This window comes from Triticum aestivum, chromosome 7A (genome assembly GCF_018294505.1).
Source record: "Triticum aestivum cultivar Chinese Spring chromosome 7A, IWGSC CS RefSeq v2.1, whole genome shotgun sequence".
NCBI lineage: Eukaryota > Viridiplantae > Streptophyta > Magnoliopsida > Poales > Poaceae > Triticum > Triticum aestivum.
The window spans coordinates 520,213,010-520,232,720 of NC_057812.1; the positions used below are offsets into that span (position 1 = coordinate 520,213,010).

Below are 19,711 nucleotides of genomic sequence, written 5' to 3' on the forward strand. Positions count from 1 at the left end.
GCACAATGAAAGGAAAATAATACTACTGGAAATATTTGTGAGATCATGAAGATGTCAACATGCATCCATCCGTTTACTTGCGCCAAACCTGCAACTAAGTAGTTACTAACACATCATGTCTGTTTAGATATGTATTGAAAAGCCAGGATTATAAAATTCAAATAAGGGGGAAATAAGAGACTATACAAGACAAAAATAAATAACATTGACTGTGCCTGCTTTGGGGCCGCATCATAAACACCGCGAAGAGTAAATCCTTTGTCTTATTCAAAACCCGCCAGCTTCTTAAGTGCGGACTCCAGCCTATAAGGACTTCCTTATAGACGATGTTCTTCATTGAGGTCTGTAAGGACAAGGCAGGTCTTTTTCGCTTCTTTGTTTTACTGCTTTGCTTCTTGCCATTATCTTTCTCCTCCTCCTTCTCAATGAGGATCTTTATGTTCCTCTTCGCGGTGGCTCGAGACAACGCGACATAGAGTTGACCATGAGAGAACACCGGATTAGGTAGGTACACGCCAACAATCGGAATGGTCTGCCCTTGAGCCTTATTAATTGTCATAGCAAAGCTATGCCTTACAGGAAATTGCTTCCTCTTGAACTTGAATGGAAACATGTCGTTGTCAAACGGGCATAGGGGTATTCGAGGAAGGAATACCCTCCTACCTGCGTGTTGTCCGATCACGATTTCTGCGTCGATGGCGTTCCTCTCGAAACCTCGCACCACAAGCCTCGTCCCGTTACACAGACCATTAGCCGGATCAATGTTCCTCAGAAGTATGACAGGGCAGTTGAGCTTCAGTTTGAGTGCATGCGGAGGCAGACCGTTGGGAGTCAATCCATTTAGGAACTCGGGAGCGTAGTAGCCATATGGGTCGTCTTCTGCACTGTCAAAGCTATGGTAGATTACTTCTTCTCCCCGAAAACGCTCTACCATGCGTATGTTTATCTTGTCGATGCTGTCGTTCGTGGTGGAGAGGATTGCGCATGAAGTCATGTAATTCGGATCGGACATGTTATCATCTAGTCTCGAAAACACATGGTCAATCAGCTTCTCCAGGTCGTCACCCTCGCCTGTAGACGGCACACAAATATCTTCAGGGAGTCGTATGTTTCCTTGATCATCAACTTCCTCGGTGCCATTGCCTACCCTTAGCAAGTAATCCGCAAACCAAGTGTCATTATGAGCCCTCATGTTGGTGATGAGCTTTAGCTGGCGCATACCCTTCCAGAGATGTGAACTTCGGAGGGTTGCATCTATTATCTTACCCCGGGACCTGTTGGGTTTCGTAATAATTTCAAAAAATTTCCTACGCACACGCAAGATCATGTGATGCATAGCAACGAGGGGAGAGTATTGTCTACGTACCCAACGCAGACCGACTGCGGAAGCGATGACACGACGTAGAGGAAGTAGTCGTACGTCTTCTCGATCCAACCGATCAAGTACCGAAACTATGGCACCTCCGAGTTCGAGCACACGTTCAGCTCGATGACGATCCCCAGACTCCGATCCAGCAAAGTGTCGGGGAAGAGTTTCGTCAGCACGACGGCGTGGTGACGATCTTGATGAACTACAGCAGCAGGGCTTCGCCTAAACTCCGCTACAGTATTATCGAGGAATATGGTGGCAGGGGGCACCGCACACGGCTAAGGAATAGATCACATGGATCAACTTGTGTCAACTTGTGTGTTTAGAGGTGCCCCTGCCTCCGTATATAAAGGAGGAGAGGAGGGGAGGCTGGCCGGCCAAGGGGGGGAGGCGCAGGAGAGTCCTACTCCCTCTGGGAGTAGGATTCCCCCTCCAATCCTAGTCCAACTAGGATTCCTCGGAGGGGAAAAGAGGAGGAGGGGGCCGACCACCTCTCCTAGTCCTAATAGGACTAGGGGAAGGGGGGGCGCGCAGCCCATCTAGGGCAGCCCCTTCTCTTTTCCACTAAGGCCCACTATGGCCCAAATAGCTCCCGGGGGGTTCCGGTAACCCTCTCGGTATTCCGGTAAAATCCCGATTTCACCCGGAACACTTCCGATATCCAAATATAGGCTTCCAATATATCAATCTTTACGTCTCGACCATTTCGAGACTCCTCGTCATGTTCGTGATCATATCTGGGACTCCGAACAACCTTCGGTACATCAAAATGCATAAACTCATAATATAATTGTCATCGTAACCTTAAGCGTGCGGACCCTACGGGTTCGAGAACAATGTAGACATGACCGAGACACGTCTCCGGTCAATAACCAATAGCGGGACCTGGATGCCCATATTGGCTCCTACATATTCTACGAAGATCTTTATCGGTCAGACCGCATAACAACATACGTTGTTCCCTTTGTCATCGGTATGTTACTTGCCCGAGATTCGATCGTCGGTATCCAATGCCTAGTTCAATCTCATTACCGGCAGGTCTCTTTACTCGTTCCGTAATACATCATCTCACAACTAACATATTAGTTGTAATGCTTGCAAGGCTTATGTGATGTGTATTACCGAGAGGGCCCAGAGATACCTCTCCGACAATCAGAGTGACAAATCCTAATCTCGAAATACGCCAACCCAACATCGACCATTGGAGACACCTGTAGTACTCCTTTATAATCACCCAGTTACGTTGTGACGTTTGGTAGTACCCAAAGTGTTCCTCCGGTAAACGGGAGTTGCATAATCTCATAGTCATAGGAACATGTATAAGTCATGAAGAAAGCAATAGCAACATACTAAACGATCGGGTGCTAAGCTAATGGAATGGGTCATGTCAATCAGATCATTCTACTAATGATGTGACCTCGTTAATCAAATAACAACTCATTGTTCATGGTTAGGAAACATAACCATCTTTGATTAACGAGCTAGTCAAGTAGAGGCATACTAGTGACACTCTGTTTGTCTATGTATTCACACATGTATTATGTTTCCGGTAAATACAATTCTAGCATGAATAATAAACATTTATCATGATTACAAGGAAATAAATAATAACTTTATTATTGCCTCTAGGGCATATTTCCTTCAGTCTCCCACTTGCACTAGAGTCAATAATCTAGATTACACTGTAATGATTCTAACACCCATGGAGCTTTGGTGCTGATCATGTTTTGCTCGTGGAAGAGGCTTAGTCAACGGGTCTGCAACATTCAGATCCGTATGTATCTTGCAAATCTCTATGTCTCCCACCTGGACTAGATCCCGGATGGAGTTGAAGCGTCTCTTGATGTGTTTGGTCCTTTTGTGAAATCTGGATTCCTTTGCCAAGGCAATTGCACCAGTATTGTCACAAAAGATTTTCATTGGACCCGATGCACTAGGTATGATACCTAGATCGGATATGAACTCCTTCATCCAAACTCCTTCATTTGCTGCTTCCAAAGCAGCTATGTATTCCGCTTCACATGTAGATCCCGCTACGACGCTTTGTTTAGAACTGCACCAACTGACAGCTCCACCGTTTAATGTAAACACGTATCCGGTTTGCGATTTAGAATCGTCCGGATCAGTGTCAAAGCTTGCATCAACGTAACCTTTTATGATGAGCTCTTTGTCACTTCCATATATGAGAAACATATCCTTAGTCCTTTATCAGGTATTTCAGGATGTTCTTGACCGCTGTCCAGTGATCCACTCCTGGATTACTTTGGTACCTCCCTCCTAAACTTATCGCAAGGCATACATCAGGTCTGGTACACAACATTACATACATGATAGATCCTATGGCTGATGCATAGGGAACATCTTTCATATTCTCTCTATCTTCTGCAGTGGTCGGGCATTGAGTCTTACTCAATTTCACACCTTGTAACACAGGCAAGAACCCTTTCTTCGCTTGATCCATTTTGAACTTCTTCAAAATTTTGTCAAGGTATGTGCTTTGTGAAAGTCCAATTAAGCGTTTTGATCTATCTCTATAGATCTTAATGCCTAATATGTAAGCAGCTTCACCGAGGTCTTTCATTGAAAAACTTTTATTCAAGTATCCCTTTATGCTATCCAGAAATTCTATATCATTTCCAATAAGTAATATGTCATCCACATATAATATCAGAAATGCTACAGAGCTCCCACTCACTTTCTTGTAAATACAGGCTTCTCCGAAAGTCTGTATAAAACCAAATGCTTTGATCACACTATCAAAACGTTTATTCCAACTCCGAGAGGCTTGCACCAGTCCATAAATGGATCGCTGGAGCTTGCACACTTTGTTAGCTCCCTTTGGATCGACAAAACCTTCCGGTTGCATCATATACAACTCTTCTTCCAGAAATCCATTCAGGAATGCAGTTTTGACATCCATCTGCCAAATTTCATAATCATAAAATGCGGCAATCGCTAACATGATTCGGACGGACTTAAGCATCGCTACGGGTGAGAAGGTCTCATCATAGTCAATCCCTTGAACTTGCCGAAAACCTTTTGCGACAAGTCGAGCTTTGTAGACAGTAACATTACCATCAGCGTCAGTCTTCTTCTTAAAGATCCATTTATTCTCAATTGCTTGCCGATCATCGGGCAATTCAACCAAAGTCCATACTTTGTTCTCATACATGGATCCCATCTCAGATTTCATGGCTTCAAGCCACTTTGCGGAATCTGGGCTCACCATCGCTTCTTCATAGTTCGTAGGTTCATCATGATCTAGTAGCATGACTTCCAGAACAGGATTACCGTACCACTCTAGCGCGGATCTTACTCTGGTTGATCTACGAGGTTCAGTAGTATCTTGATCTGAAGTTTCATTATCATTATCATTGGCTTCCTCACTAACTGGTGTAGGTGTCACTGAAACAGTTTTCTGTGATGAACTACTTTCCAGTGAGGGAGCAGGTACAGTTACCTCGTCAAGTTCTACTTTCCTCCCACTCACTTCTTTCGAGAGAAACTCCTTCTCTAGAAATGATCCATTCTTAGCAACGAATGTCTTGCCTTCGGATCTGTGATAGAAGGTGTACCCAACAGTTTCCTTTGGGTATCCTATGAAGACACATTTCTCCGATTTGGGTTCGAGCTTATCAGGTTGAAGTTTTTTCACATAAGCATCGCAGCCCCAAACTTTAAGAAACGACAACTTTGGTTTCTTGCCAAACCACAGTTCATAAGGCGTCGTCTCAACGGATTTTGATGGTGCCCTATTTAACGTGAATGCGGCCGTCTCTATAGCATAACCCCAAAACGATAGCGATAAATCGGTAAGAGACATCATAGATCGCACCATATCTAGTAAAGTACGATTACGACGTTCGGACACACCATTACGCTGTGGTGTTCCGGGTGGCGTGAGTTGCGAAACTATTCCACAGTTTTTCAAATGTACACCAAACTCGTAACTCAAATATTCTCCTCCACGATCAGATTGTAGAAACTTTATTTTCTTGTTACGATGATTTTCAACTTCACTCTGAAATTCTTTGAACTTTTCAAATGTTTCAGACTTATGTTTCATTAAGTAGACATACCCATATCTGCTTAAATCATCTGTGAAGGTGAGAAAATGACGATATCCGCCACGAGCCTCAATATTCATTGGACCGCACACATCGGTATGTATGATTTCCAACAAATCTGTTGCTCTCTCCATAGAACCGGAGAACGGTGTTTTGGTCATCTTACCCATGAGGCACGGTTCGCAAGTACCAAGCGATTCATAATCAAGTGGTTCCAAAAGTCCATCAGTATGGAGTTTCTTCATGCGCTTTACACCGATATGACCTAAACGACAGTGCCACAAATAAGTTGCACTTTCATTATCAACTCTGCATCTTTTGGTTTCAACATTATGAATATGTGTATAACTACTATCGAGATCTAATAAGAATAGACCACTCTTTAAGGGTGCATGACCATAAAAGATATTACTCATGTAAATAGAACAACCATTATTCTCTGATTTAAATGAATAACCATCTCGCATCAAACAAGATCCAGATATAAAGTTCATGCTTAACGCTGGCACCAAATAACAATTATTTAGGTCTAATACTAATCCCGAAGGTAGATGTAGAGGTAGCATGCCGACTGCGATCACATCGACTTTGGAACCATTTCCCACGCGCATCGTCACCTCGTCCTTAGCCAATCTTCGCTTAATCCGTAGGCCCTGTTTCGAGTTGCAAATATTAGCAACAGAACCAGTATCAAATACCCAGGTGCTACTGCAAGCATTAGTAAGGTACACATCAATAACATGTATATCACATATACCTTTGTTCACCTTGCCATCCTTCTTATCCGCCAAATACTTGGGGCAGTTCCGCTTCCAGTGACCAGTCTGCTTGTAGTAGAAGCACTCAGTTTCAGGCTTAGGTCCAGATTTGGGTTTCTTCTCTTGAGCAGCAACTTGCTTGCCGTTCTTCTTGAAGTTCCCCTTCTTCTTCCCTTTTCCCTTTTTCTTGAAACTAGTGGTTTTGTTAACCATCAACACTTGATGCTCCTTCTTGATTTCTACCTCCGCAGCTTTCAGCATTGCGAAGAGCTCGGGAATAGTCTTGTTCATCCCTTGCATATTATAGTTCATCACGAAGCTCTTGTAGCTTGGTGGCAGTGATTGGAGAATTCTGTCGATGACGCAATCATCCGGAAGATTAACTCCCAATTGAATCAAGTGATTATTATACCCAGACATTTGAGTATATGCTCACTGACAGAACTGTTCTCCTCCATCTTGCAGCTATAGAACTTATTGGAGACTTCATATCTCTCAATCCGGGCATTTGCTTGAAATATTAACTTCAACTCCTGGAACATCTCATATGCTCCATGACGTTCAAAACGTCGTTGAAGTCCCGATTCTAAGCCGTAAAGCATGGCACATTGAACTATCGAGTAGTCATCAGCTTTGCTCTGTCAGACGTTCATAACATCTGGCGTTGCTCCAGCAGCAGGCCTGGCACCCAGCGGTGCTTCCAGGACGTAATTCTTCTGTGCAGCAATGAGGATAATCCTCAAGTTACGGACCCAGTCCGTGTAATTGCTACCATCATCTTTCAACTTTGCTTTCTCAAGGAACGCATTTAAAATTCAACGGAACAACAGCACGAGCCATCTATCTACAATCAACATAAACAAGCAAGATACTATCAGGTACTAAGTTCATGATAAATTTAAGTTCAGTTAATCATATTACTTAAGAACTCCCACTTAGATAGACATCCCTCTAATCTTCTAAGTGATTACGTGATCCAAATCAACTAAACCATGACCGATCATCACGTGAGATGGAGTAGTTTTCAATGGTGAACATCGTTTATGTTGATCATATCTACTATATGATTCACGCTCGACCTTTCGGTCTCCGTGTTCCGAGGCCATATCTGCATATGCTAGGCTCGTCAAGTTTAACCTGAGTATTCTGTGTGTGCAAAAACTTGCTTGCACCCGTTGTAGATGAACGTAGAGCTTATCACACCCGATCATCACGTGGTGTCTGGGCACGACGAACTTTGGCAACGGTGCATACTCAGGGAGAACACTTCTTGATAATTTAGTGAGAGATCATCTTATAATGCTACCGTCAATCAAAGCAAGATAAGATGCATAAAAAGATAAACATCACATGCAATTAATATAAGTGATATGATATGGCCATCATCATCTTGTGCTTGTGATCTCCATCTCCGAAGCACCGTCATGATCACCATCGTCACCGGCGCGACACCTTGATCTCCATCGTAGTATCGTTGTCGTCTCGCCAATCTTATGCTTTCACGACTATCACTACCGTTTAGTAATAAAGTAAAGCATTACATCGCGATTGCATTGCATACAATAAAGCGACAACCATATGGCTCCTGCCAGTTGCCGATAACTTGGTTACAAAACATGATCATCTCATACAATAAAATTCAGCATCATGCCTTGACCATATCACATCACAACATGCCCTGCAAAAACAAGTTAGACGTCCTCTACTTTGTTGTTGCATGTTTTTACGTGGCTGCTACGGGCTTAAGTAAGAACCAATCTCACCTACGCATCAAAACCACAACGATAGTTTGTCAAATAGACTCCATTTTAACCTTCGCAAGGACCGGGCGTAGCCATACTTGGTTCAACTAAAGTTGGAGAGACAGTCGCCCGCAAGCCATCTCTGTGCAAAGCACGTCGAGGGAACCGGTCTCGCGTAAGCGTACGCGTAAGGTTGGTCTGGGTCGTCTCGTCCAACAATACCGCCGAACCAAAGTATGACATGCTGGTAGGCAGTATGACTTGTATCGTCCACAACTCACTTGTGTTCTACTCGTGCATATAACATCAACATCAATAACCTAGGCTCTGATACCACTGTTGGGTTTCGTAGTAATTTCAAAAAATTTCCTACGCACACGCAAGATCATGTGATGCATAGCAACGAGGGGAGAGTATTGTCTACGTACCCAACGCAGACCGACTGCGGAAGCGATGACACGACGTAGAGGAAGTAGTCGTACGTCTTCTCGATCCAACCGATCAAGTACCAAAACTATGGCACCTCCGAGTTCGAGCACACGTTCAGCTCGATGACGATCCCCAGACTCCGATCCAGCAAAGTGTCGGGGAAGAGTTTCGTCAGCACGATGGCGTGGTGACGATCTTGATGAACTACAGCAGCAGGGCTTTGCCTAAACTCCGCTACAGTATTATCGAGGAATATGGTGGCAGGGGGCACCGCACACGGCTAAGGAATAGATCACATGGATCAACTTGTGTCAACTTGTGTGTTTAGAGGTGCCCCTGCCTCCGTATATAAAGGAGGAGAGGAGGGGAGGCTGGTCGGCCAAGGGGGGGAGGCGCAGGAGAGTCCTACTCCCTCTGGGAGTAGGATTCCCCCTCCAATCCTAGTCCAACTAGGATTCCTCAGAGGGAAAAAGAGGAGGAGGGGGCCGGCCACCTCTCCTAGTCCTAATAGGACTAGGGGAAGGGGGGGCGCGCAGCCCATCTAGGGCAGCCCCTTCTCTTTTCCACTAAGGCCCACTATGGCCCAAATAGCTCCCGGGGGGTTCCGGTAACCCTCTCGGTATTCCGGTAAAATCCCGATTTCACCCGGAACACTTCCGATATCCAAATATAGGCTTCCAATATATCAATCTTTACGTCTCGACCATTTCAAGACTCTTCGTCATGTCCGTGATCATATCCGGGACTCCGAACAACCTTCGGTACATCAAAATGCATAAACTCATAATATAATTGTCATCGTAACCTTAAGCGTGCGGACCCTACGGGTTCGAGAACAATGTAGACATGACCGAGACACGTCTCCGGTCAATAACCAATAGCGGGACCTGGATGCCCATATTGGCTCCTACATATTCTACGAAGATCTTTATCGGTCAGACCGCATAACAACATACGTTGTTCCCTTTGTCATCGGTATGTTACTTGCCCGAGATTCGATCGTCGGTATCCAATGCCTAGTTCAATCTCGTTACCGTCAGGTCTCTTTACTCGTTCCGTTATACATCATCTCACAACTAACATATTAGTTGTAATGCTTGCAAGGCTTATGTGATGTGTATTACCGAGAGGGCCCAGAGATACCTCTCCGACAATCGGAGTGACAAATCCTAATCTCGAAATACGCCAACCCAACATCGACCATTGGAGACACCTGTAGTACTCCTTTATAATCACCCAGTTACGTTGTGACGTTTGGTAGTACCCAAAGTGTTCCTCCGGTAAACGGGAGTTGCATAATCTCATAGTCATAGGAACATGTATAAGTCATGAAGAAAGCAATAGCAACATACTAAACGATCGGGTGCTAAGCTAATGGAATGGGTCATGTCAATCAGATCATTCTACTAATGATGTGACCTCGTTAATCAAATAACAACTCATTGTTCATGGTTAGGAAACATAACCATCTTTGATTAACGAGCTAGTCAAGTAGAGGCATACTAGTGACACTCTGTTTGTCTATGTATTCACACATGTATTATGTTTCCGGTAAATACAATTCTAGCATGAATAATAAACATTTATCATGATTACAAGGAAATAAATAATAACTTTATTATTGCCTCTAGGGCATATTTCCTTCAGGACCCCCTCCTGACGACTGGAAGCACCTGCCTGAAGTCCCCGCCAAACACAACAGTTTTTCCTCCAAAGGGTCGGTCCCGTCTTCCCATGATGTCGCGCATGCTGTTGTCGAGTGCCTCGACCGCCTATCGCTTAGTCACGGTGGCCTCGTCCCATAGTATCAATGAGGCCATCCTCAGTAGCTTGGCGGTACCACTCTGCTTCGTGAAGGTGCATGAGGCGCCATCATCGCAGCTCAATGGGATCTTGAACCTCGAGTGGGCAGTCCTGCCTCCACGCATGATAGAAGCGGCGACGCCTGACGTCGCGGTAGCGATAGCGATGTTTCCCTCGCTTCGAACCATGGCGAGCAGCGCCCTGTACAGGAATGTCTTCCCTGTACCTCCCGGGCCATCAACAAAGAACACACCCCCATCACCGCGTTCAACAACAGCTAGTATCTCGTCGTATGCAACCCTCTGCTCCAAGTTTAGCGACGATGCCAATTTAGTGTCGTTGATGTCAAAATCGACGTTGCATTCCTCGATCACTTCTCTGGCCTCGCCCCTGGTTGGATCGAACGCATCATCAATGCATGGAAGAGCGAAATCAGCTATGTCTTTGCCCATGGACTGCAACATACCCCTAATGTCAATCAACACCATCTGTTCCACCTCAATTGGGCACGTGTGTGATCGCCGATAGTCATTAGACATAGGCTCGAAGTGCCTATCCCATAAACCATGCACGTTGCCTGGCTCACAGTGCACCAAAATTGTTGCAAAGAGCCTCCTGAGCGAACATGGCATCGCCCACTGCTCTGCCTCGGTGAGACAGTCGTCGAGCGTGTTATCTGCCTCGATGAGTCCCAACGTTTCGGCAGCCGCTCTAAAGCTCCCGCATAGCCTACCGTCCACGGTGAGCAGGTCCTCATAGGATGTCTTGCCAGCAACATGGTTTAGCAGCACACGCAGATAGTATCGCTCCACCTCGGCAGGATTGGCAGACACAATTCGACCTATCTGATAACGCTCCACCCGCTCTTTCCAATACTTCTTACCCTTCTGCCATGTGAACCTTCCATGAAAATCCTTGTACAATATATTCCTAGCCCACGGGTGATTTTGGTTAGCTTTGAAATACTCTGTCAACATGGATTTGGAAGAATTCTCAGAGGCGACTACGTCGGTCAAGTGAGCTTGCTCATTGAATGCCCCCTGTGCATGTTCGGGAGATGAAGAGGCAACTATAGGACAGGCGGGTCATTGGCACACAAGGGGAAGCCAAATATCCTCCACATCGCCTCCGGAGGAGTAACCCACCTCGCGTCTACGTATCTTTTGATCTCATCAATGTTACCATCGGTGTCGGGCTGGTCGGTGCTGAAAGAAGCCCTATCATGGCCCTTGTATATGTACTTGTAAAGGTATTTGACGGCCTTTATGCTGGAGCAAACCTCAACGTTGATGTGGCAATTGAACATCCGCAGAAGGTAAGCGTTATACGGCATAACCCATCTGTTGTCCAACATTTTACCCCGAACCTTAGCCTGCCGACCATCATCTCGACGACAATAAACTGGGTATGAGTCTTTGCCTTGTGCCGTGTTTTCATTGAACGACCTCGGGTATCTGCACTTGCACTCGTTCTGTTGCATGCACACATTTTTGGGGTTGAGAGCACCGCATGGTCCGTGCATCATATGTTTCACCACCAAGGCGTGGAGTTCAGGATACTTTTGCTTGTCTAGGAGCTCGGCAGAAATGAGTCGGTCGTACTGCTTCGGAACGACAAGCTTATAGGTAGAATCCATGATCAACAAAAAGTGTGCGTGGGGGAGGCCCTTCTTCTGGAACTCGACTACATATACATGTGCGACAACAACACCCAAGATATTCTTCTTGAACAACATATCTTTCATAGCCTCTAGCTTGCCATGGAACACACGAGCCACAAGATCAGGTCGGTCTTGCGCTGTCTGACCAGGAAACAACTCATTTGTTATCTCTTCCCAGTTAGGGTTGCAGGTCATGGTCAAGAAGATGTCGGGCTTCCCGTAGGTATGGACAATTGCCATGGCATCCATATGTCTCCGTTTCATGTCGCAGTCGCCAGCTGGGTATGTTCCAGGGAGCACTATCCTTACTCCAACAGCGCTTGCCCGGGTCTCCCCGGATGTAATTGCATCAACAACTCCTTTATATAGGTCAGCACGGATCTTTGTCTGGTTCTTCCTGTACCATTTCAACCTACAACTCTCAATCTTGATGTACATGTCCACCCCCATTGCTGGAGCAATCGTGCTCCACAGAGTATGGGATTGAATATCCCAGGTCGTGTCTACAACATGTAACAGTAGTAGTCTCTCACCGAGACGCATAACCTGCTATTCCCCTCTGCATATGGATGAGTAACGCGGACATTAGGATTCATAAGAGAACTATACAATTCATCAAAACGACAGAATACACATAAGGCTTACCTGCATCCTGATCATCATCATCATCATCATCATCACGTCTACTCTCTTGGTTGTTGCACAACCGGCCAAGGGACATCACGTTTAGGTAGTTTCGGATGCCAACCGAGCTCACCCCTTGGGTAGAATAATGGGTAAGAGAGCGGGTCATACGATCCAGACGTTACATGTATACTGTGCCTTTGGTTGTCATTCCCGCAAAGTGTAATCCTACGATCAAACCTCTTCGCTAAGTCAGTGCCCTCCACCCAAATTGCAGCGACCTCAGATGACAGAGGTCTATTATACCTCGGTTGGTCTAGTCTCTGGTCAGTGTTGAGGTCTATCCTGTAATCGTCGAGGTTGTCCCTGTGCGCACCCAAACTCCTAAACTGCTGGGAGTACGGGTTTTCCCTGAGTATGTCCACTAATTTTCTGACGACATCCTGGTCTAATTGCTCGGTGGCAGCCTTGCGATGGGTTAGGCCTGGGTCGTCATCGTAGAAGTACAACTGTAGATGCTCTGGACGGGATGTTGGCCCGAAGGAATGAACGTTGTGGTAGATGGTGCCGTGTGCCCGGAACGTGTACACCCCAGACTTCATGTTTGTGTAGCTTTCATCAAGGCTGACGCCGAGGGTTGTGAAGGAGAAGTGGTCGTTAAAGAACCATATGTTCTCCCGAAAATGCCTTGAGTCCGCATCCATGCTAGACCAAAGCCTCATTAGCTCCGGGATGGGCTCCGGCTGCTTCAGCTCGATCTGCCCACTGCGACAGCAGAATCCCGGGGCCTCGGACTCAAACTTCTTGGCCTTGCAATGATCGCAGTTCGCGGCGTGCTTCAGGATGTGTGTGTGGTCTGGGAGGTTTGAGTAGACATAGTCCAATGGATCATGGTCGACATAGGTATTGTGACGGTCATCTTCCAATTCGTCGTGCTCCATGTCATCAGCATCTGAGCCTGCAAACAATGTTTATAATTAGTGTGATATTCCCAAGGGGTGGATGTTGCTCAAGTGGGTGTACATACCTTCACCAGCAAACAGGTAATACTCATCGTCAAATAGGTTGTCAGGGTTGACATTATCATTCATGAGACGACTAAGGTAAGCGTCCATGTCGTCTGCTCAGTTGCGAAACCAATAAATGAGGGTTCAGACTCAAGGGACGCAAGGAGAGTAAGGATTGGAGTGTTACCTTCACTTCTGATCGTGTACTCCGGCGTGCTAGATGAGGTTGAGGCACCGTGTGCTTCAACTACGGTAGGTTGTCCAGTTGAGCTCATTTCCAGTATGGAGCTACTCCTGACGCTTTGGGTCTTCACCCTACCTGCAAAGCTTTCATTACGACGATCTAGCAGAGCGTTCCTCTCACCACGTGGCACCTTCGTACATGATTTCCGCTTGCCAATTTTCTCATGATGCTTCTTCGCCGCCATACTTCCCTTGCAAGATCGCTCTCTCGTCCTACGCTTTGCTCTGGACTCATGCCTCTGCTCGTCAGCTCCATTATCCGCTATTGTTAGCGGATCACTGGTTTGCTGGTCGGCACTTGTTAGGTGCTCATTGATTGTTATGAGGTTGCCATCTATAGCACCATCACCTAAGGTTCTGCTTAAATAGGCACCTGCAATATTTTCAAATCATTATAAATATCTGATGAATGATTACAAAATGAAAGATGACCGTTGTTGGGATAACTACCATGGGTTTCGATGTTGCGAATGTACGTGGGGCCACGAGCTGCTGACGCATTTTCGGCGGACAACGAATCTGCAAAGGTTGCAGGCGTGGTGATGCACTCAAATTCAACCTGGGCGGATATAAGAAGTGAAGTGAACTGCAGATGGACTGAATTACCAACAGATTTGAAGGTGTGTCCTGCCATGTTCGTTGACACAGGTGATGCACTACTGTGCAAAGACTGATTGGCCGCAGATGTAGTAGGTAAATCTGGACGTCGCATTGCAATGTATCTTGTCTTTCTTTCAGCACTCATATCCGCTCTCTCATCAGCAGTTAAGCTATCTCGTCTTTGCTTGCGTTGTTCCCGTGTCTTCCGATTTTGTTCTTCTAGGAATTTGGGTCCCAACTCCTTTTTCCTGCGATAAGCTTCTCGCCTCCGTGCATTTATCTGCTCTCTTTGTTCGCTGGTCAATTTCTCTCTGCGCTCTCTATCGTATGCCCTTTTGCGTTCTCTATGGTGTGCCCTCTTAGCTTGTCTACTATCACTAATGGCAATAGATTTTGCTGTTGTATCTCCATCTACACCAACAACATTACATCACACAATGCAAAATTCTGCATGTAGAACATCAATATGAAAGATATAGCTGGCCCATACCGGTAGAACTCTCTGCTAGTTCTGCACCATTAGCAGCTGTGATAGCAATAGGAGTAGGTAATGAAGCATCATCATCTAAGATGGCTGGTTCATCTACAACTAAAAAAGGGAATCAAAACAAGGCAAGTATGGAGCTTCCTTAATGTAGAACACAGACCAGATCTGCAATTCATACTGTGTATTTGCATGGTAAGTATGGAGCAGTACCTCCACTCATCTGGGTCGGCGGATCAACATTGAGGACATGACCAGGAGGGGGTGGGTGGGTGTTTGTCTGTCCACGCAACAGTGTTTCCATGCGGGGTCCATTGGGCTTGTTGAGCAAGCCTGTGCAGATACGAAAAGCAAATACACATGTTTGATCAAATAAAAATAGAACACATACGATAAGGTGCTGATTCGCAAGGCACATATGATACGGGGTAACATACATGAACCCATTTGGGAATGCATGTCAACATTAGAGACATCACCAAGAGGGTGTCGTTGCAAATTTGTTGCATTCCCCGGTGCGGGTGTGATGTTTTTTGAATTCTCATTGCGAGGTCCTTTTGATTTGCTGCTTGTTGCGACCACTGTTTGAAAGCAAATACATGTTCAATCAAATTAAAAACATAACCAAAACAAGGCAAGCCTATACATGATAAGGTGGTGAGTCGCAAGGCACATATGATAAAGAGCTCTGTACCTGTGATCCTTTGGAAATGCATGTCAACGTTAGAGATATCACCAAGAGAGTGTCGTTGCAAATTAGTTGCATTCCTCAGTGCGGGTGTGATGTCTTTTGGATTTACATTGCGAGATCCTCTTGATTTGGTGCTTCCTGAGACCACTGCTTGGAAGCAAATACACATGTTTGATTAGATTAAAAATAGAACCAAAACAAGGCAAGCACACACATGATAATGTGGTGAATTGCCCGACACATATGATACGGAGTAACATACCTGAGCCACATTTGGAATGAATGCCAACGTTAGAGATATCACCAAGAGGGGGTCGTTGCAAATTGGTTGCATTCCCCACTGTGGTTGTGATGCTTCTTGAATTTACATTGTTAGGTCCTTCTGATTTGCCACTTGTTGCGAGCACTGTTTGGTAGAAAATACACATACTTGATGAAAGAAAGAATGGAAGCAAAACAAAGCAAGCTTGGACGCCATTCAAACATACACAAGTTGTATTTTTAATTGAGGTGTAGCCATACCTCCACTAATCGCGTCAAGATGGTCAACTTCCGAGACATGAACTTCAGGGTGTGGGTGGGTTTCAAGGAAATTTCCTAAGTGAGGTTCCTTTGTTCCTTTGTGGTTGCCTGTGTGTTTCCATGAAAAGGACTTGATTAATTTCAAGAATCGTAAGACACATATAATACACTTGAACATTCCAGTAAGGTTTTGGGAAAGTATGTCAAAGTTAGATTTGTCACGAATAAGGCTGGGATGTCCATCTGTGATGCTTTTAGAAGAAAATACGAATGCTTGATCACACATGTACATTAGATAGTTATGACATGGATCAACATAAGACCATGTACCTGGAGACCCTGTGTCATCACGAAGAGCGGTTCTGGTGAGGCTTGTCGCGTCCATGTCCTCTGTAGCATACGAAGATATACAAATTATAACATATTTTGTTAATCCGCCATTGACTACAAACATGAAATATGTACATGCACCTGCACTGCTTTGTCTATCTATCTGCACATGCAGAGATTGTTGAGGCACGCTTTTCGCCTCATCCCTGTTTGTTTCTCTTACTACTTGCATTTCCCATTTATACTTGAAAGAAGTTAAACTGTTTTATACATTCAAACAAGTGGAGATGATTTGTACTGGAGATGCCCTGGACATTTCTCTCTGGTTGGTACCAAGTTCCTGAACCAAAATGGCCAAGACAAATTGATGTTGGAGCACATACACGGCGGTATAATCTAGAGGTAAATACACCAGGAGTCATAGAACTTGCACGTGACGGTCAGTTTGGTGCACAAACTTATAAAATACGTGTTTCTGGTCATCAAACTTGCACAAACGTTCATATACGGTCATATTCCATGTACGCGGACGTATCCGTGGTCTATGTGGCATGCCAGCATGGCCAGGGCCCACCGTAAGCCCGCGACGCATGGTAGATCTGCAGGCTTTTTCTTTATTTACGTATTATACACCTATTTTTTTAACTTATTAAGCCCCTAAAATAAAATTATTTTTTATTTACGTATAAAGCCCCTAAAATAAAATGGAAAAACAAGGGATGGTTCGGTTACGAACTAGGGACGTGCCACTACTAGGCTCGGGTTAACAACCACCAAATCGATGATCATTCATGTCTAGGTAGCACAAATAATTTTTATATCATATAAACATGGCCGAAAAATCAATTTTACAAGAAATGTAACCCGAAAAAAGGGAGCACCGTGACTCGACTATGTGACCTCGTAATCAATGTTAACTAAGATTACCACCGGGTTTCGAAAACACAACATATCCAAATGGGATAAATATTTTTCATGTTGTTATTCCTTCTTGTTCTATGTAAGAAAAAAAATTATATTTTTGTGTTTGTGATATTTAATAAATGTTTATGTGTTACAAAAAAGGTGTGTGACATTTAAAAAAATGTTTAAACATTGTAAACCACATTTGTGTAATTAAGAATGATACGTTGCATTTTAAAAATGTTCGTGCATTCCAAAAAAACTGGTCATGACATTTTTTAAATGCCTATACAATGTATAAAACTGTTTGTGTAGCTTAAAAATGTTTTGTACCATCCGAAAATGTTAAAAACATAGTTGAAAAAAGTTTCAAAACTTGTATTTGAAAAAAATGTTAATCATATGTTTCAAAAGTATTAAGCATATATTTTTTAAAATACTCCAAACATAGATGTATACTGGAGTATTTAATATATATATATATATATATATATATATATATATATATATATATATATAACATAGATGTATACTGGAGTATTTAAAACATCAAAACATATGTGTATCATATGGAGTATATGTTTCAATACACATAAATTTCAAAACTTGTATTTGAAAAAATGTTAATCTGGACAGGTTGTGTTGATTAACATTTTTTTAAATACAAGTTTTTGAAACTTTTTAAAATGTTGCATACCTTTTTTTGTAACACATAAATATTTTTTGAATGTCACAAACACAAGAATATAAATTGTTTTCTTACATCTGGACGTGTTGTGTTGTCGGTGGTAATCTTAGTTAACCTTGACCACAAGGTCACATGGTTGAGCCACGGTGCTCACTTTTTTCCGTGTTACATTTCTTGTAAAATTTATTTTCAGTCAATGTTTATATGAATGCTCGTGCAAGTTTGATGACCAGAAACACGTATTTTACAAGTTTGTGTACCAAATTGACCATTGCATGCAAGTTCTATGACTTCGGGTGTATTTACCTCTATAATCTAGGTAGACTATCATTCCTAACCATGTCAAGCTTACATGTATAAGCTTGTTAGCACCAAATGTTTGTGGAGCATTTTTCATTTAGCAAAATATAACAAAATATGTATGCAGAACTCATTGGTGCATCACAACTTTAGCGAGCGCTGGGCTGACAAATCGCTCGAGCAGGGAGTACTCCTCGGGATAGTGAGAGCTAAGAAACAAGGGCTCCATCGATGCATCAGTTGCTGGAGGATCAGTTGCTGGAGCATTTGTAATATGTGGCTCCATTTTATGCATTTGTAATCTCTACTCCTAGGAATAGGGATAGCTTAGAAACAAGGGCTCAATCATCAGTTGGTGGAGCATCAGTTCCTGGAGCATTTGTAATCTGTGCATGCATTGGTAATGGATTTGTTTTGTAATCAGTGTAATCTGTGCATGCGTTTGTAATCTGTGCATACATTCACGTTCTTGTGTATTCACCTGGATATTCTTGTCTACTCACCTGGATAGATCGGCCTGTAGCAAGAGAAGAATCAGGGGATCACGGGCTGGTCCAAACCTGTCTTCCAAGGGATCTTTCTCAATCTGTGTCCTCGTCGCCGGCAGGGCGTGAGGCCGCGGAGGAGCAGCCGGCGTCTGATGCGACCTCGCAGCCGGAGTACGGAGGAGTCGCCGGGGTCGCCCAGCGCCTGGGTCACAAAGGAGATCAGGGAGAAGAGGCTGTGGTGCGAGGACACGATGGGAGGATCGCGAGGAGGGCGCCTGGTAGAGGAGATCGGGGAAATGAGGAAGGCGGCGCGAGGACGTCGGGAGGATCGCTAGGAGGGCAGGCGATGCGAGGATTGCGTTCATGTACACGTTAATGGGCCGGCCCAATGCTGTGGGATGAGGTGGGCGAAAAATAGGACAGGTGGGATGAGGTGGGCGAAGAATAGGACTGGTGGGATAAGGTGGGAGTGATGCGAGACTATCAACTCAGACATTAGGAGTAGAGATTAATGGGCCGGCCCAATGCTGTGGGATGAGGTGGGCGAAAAATAGGACAGGTGGGATGAGGTGGGCGAAGAATAGGACTGGTGGGATAAGGTGGGAGTGAGGCGAGACTATCAACTCAGACATTAGGAGTAGAGATATCTGCATGCCTCACCTCGCCTTTTCATGTGTGAAGCAACGACTATTGGACAAACATTAGGAGTAGAGATATCTGTATGCCTCACCTCGCCCTTTCATGTGTGAAGCAACGACTATTGGACACAATGAGCCTTCAGTAGGAGATGTGGAACTGGATGGAAGCTCTTATTTGCCGCGTAGGTCGGCATATAGCCACCAATCGCACACCCCCTTGTGCCCACGCGCGCATTTCGCGCTTCCCATGTGTGGACAGGGCACTCCTTTTTTATTTGTTTTTCTTCTTTCATTTTTACTTTTTGTTTCCTTTATATTTCTTTTTTGTGCGAGAAAACTTTTAATCCATTCATCAACTATCAAAG

The 19,711-nt window shown here is 44.5% G+C and overlaps 1 protein-coding gene across 1 annotated transcript; it reads right to left on the reverse strand.

Moving 5' to 3' along the window:
* Positions 1 to 12,699: 12,699 nt before the first annotated feature.
* Positions 12,700 to 16,561, reverse strand: LOC123153448 (uncharacterized). The gene is made up of 13 exons (XM_044572567.1): positions 16,330 to 16,561; positions 16,000 to 16,107; positions 15,740 to 15,883; positions 15,481 to 15,624; positions 15,224 to 15,367; positions 15,000 to 15,119; positions 14,793 to 14,891; positions 14,309 to 14,713; positions 14,153 to 14,221; positions 13,647 to 14,075; positions 13,480 to 13,572; positions 12,759 to 13,410; positions 12,700 to 12,712 (listed from the first exon to the last, which is right to left on the reverse strand). Exons 1-13 carry the CDS (start codon positions 16,559 to 16,561, stop codon positions 12,700 to 12,702), a joined length of 2,652 nt encoding a protein of 883 aa, XP_044428502.1.
* Between the last annotated feature and the right edge of the window lie 3,150 nt (positions 16,562 to 19,711).

Coding starts and splice junctions, on each gene's coding strand:
- LOC123153448 (XM_044572567.1), bottom strand. CDS start 16,561: ATGCAAGTAGTAAGAGAAACAAACAGGGATGAGGCGAAAAGCGTGCCT. Junction 14,714..14,792: donor ACTAGCAGAGAGTTCTACCG/GTATGGGCCAGC, acceptor TTGTTGGTGTAG/ATGGAGATACAACAGCAAAA. Junction 13,573..13,646: donor GTACACGATCAGAAGTGAAG/GTAACACTCCAA, acceptor GCAACTGAGCAG/ACGACATGGACGCTTACCTT.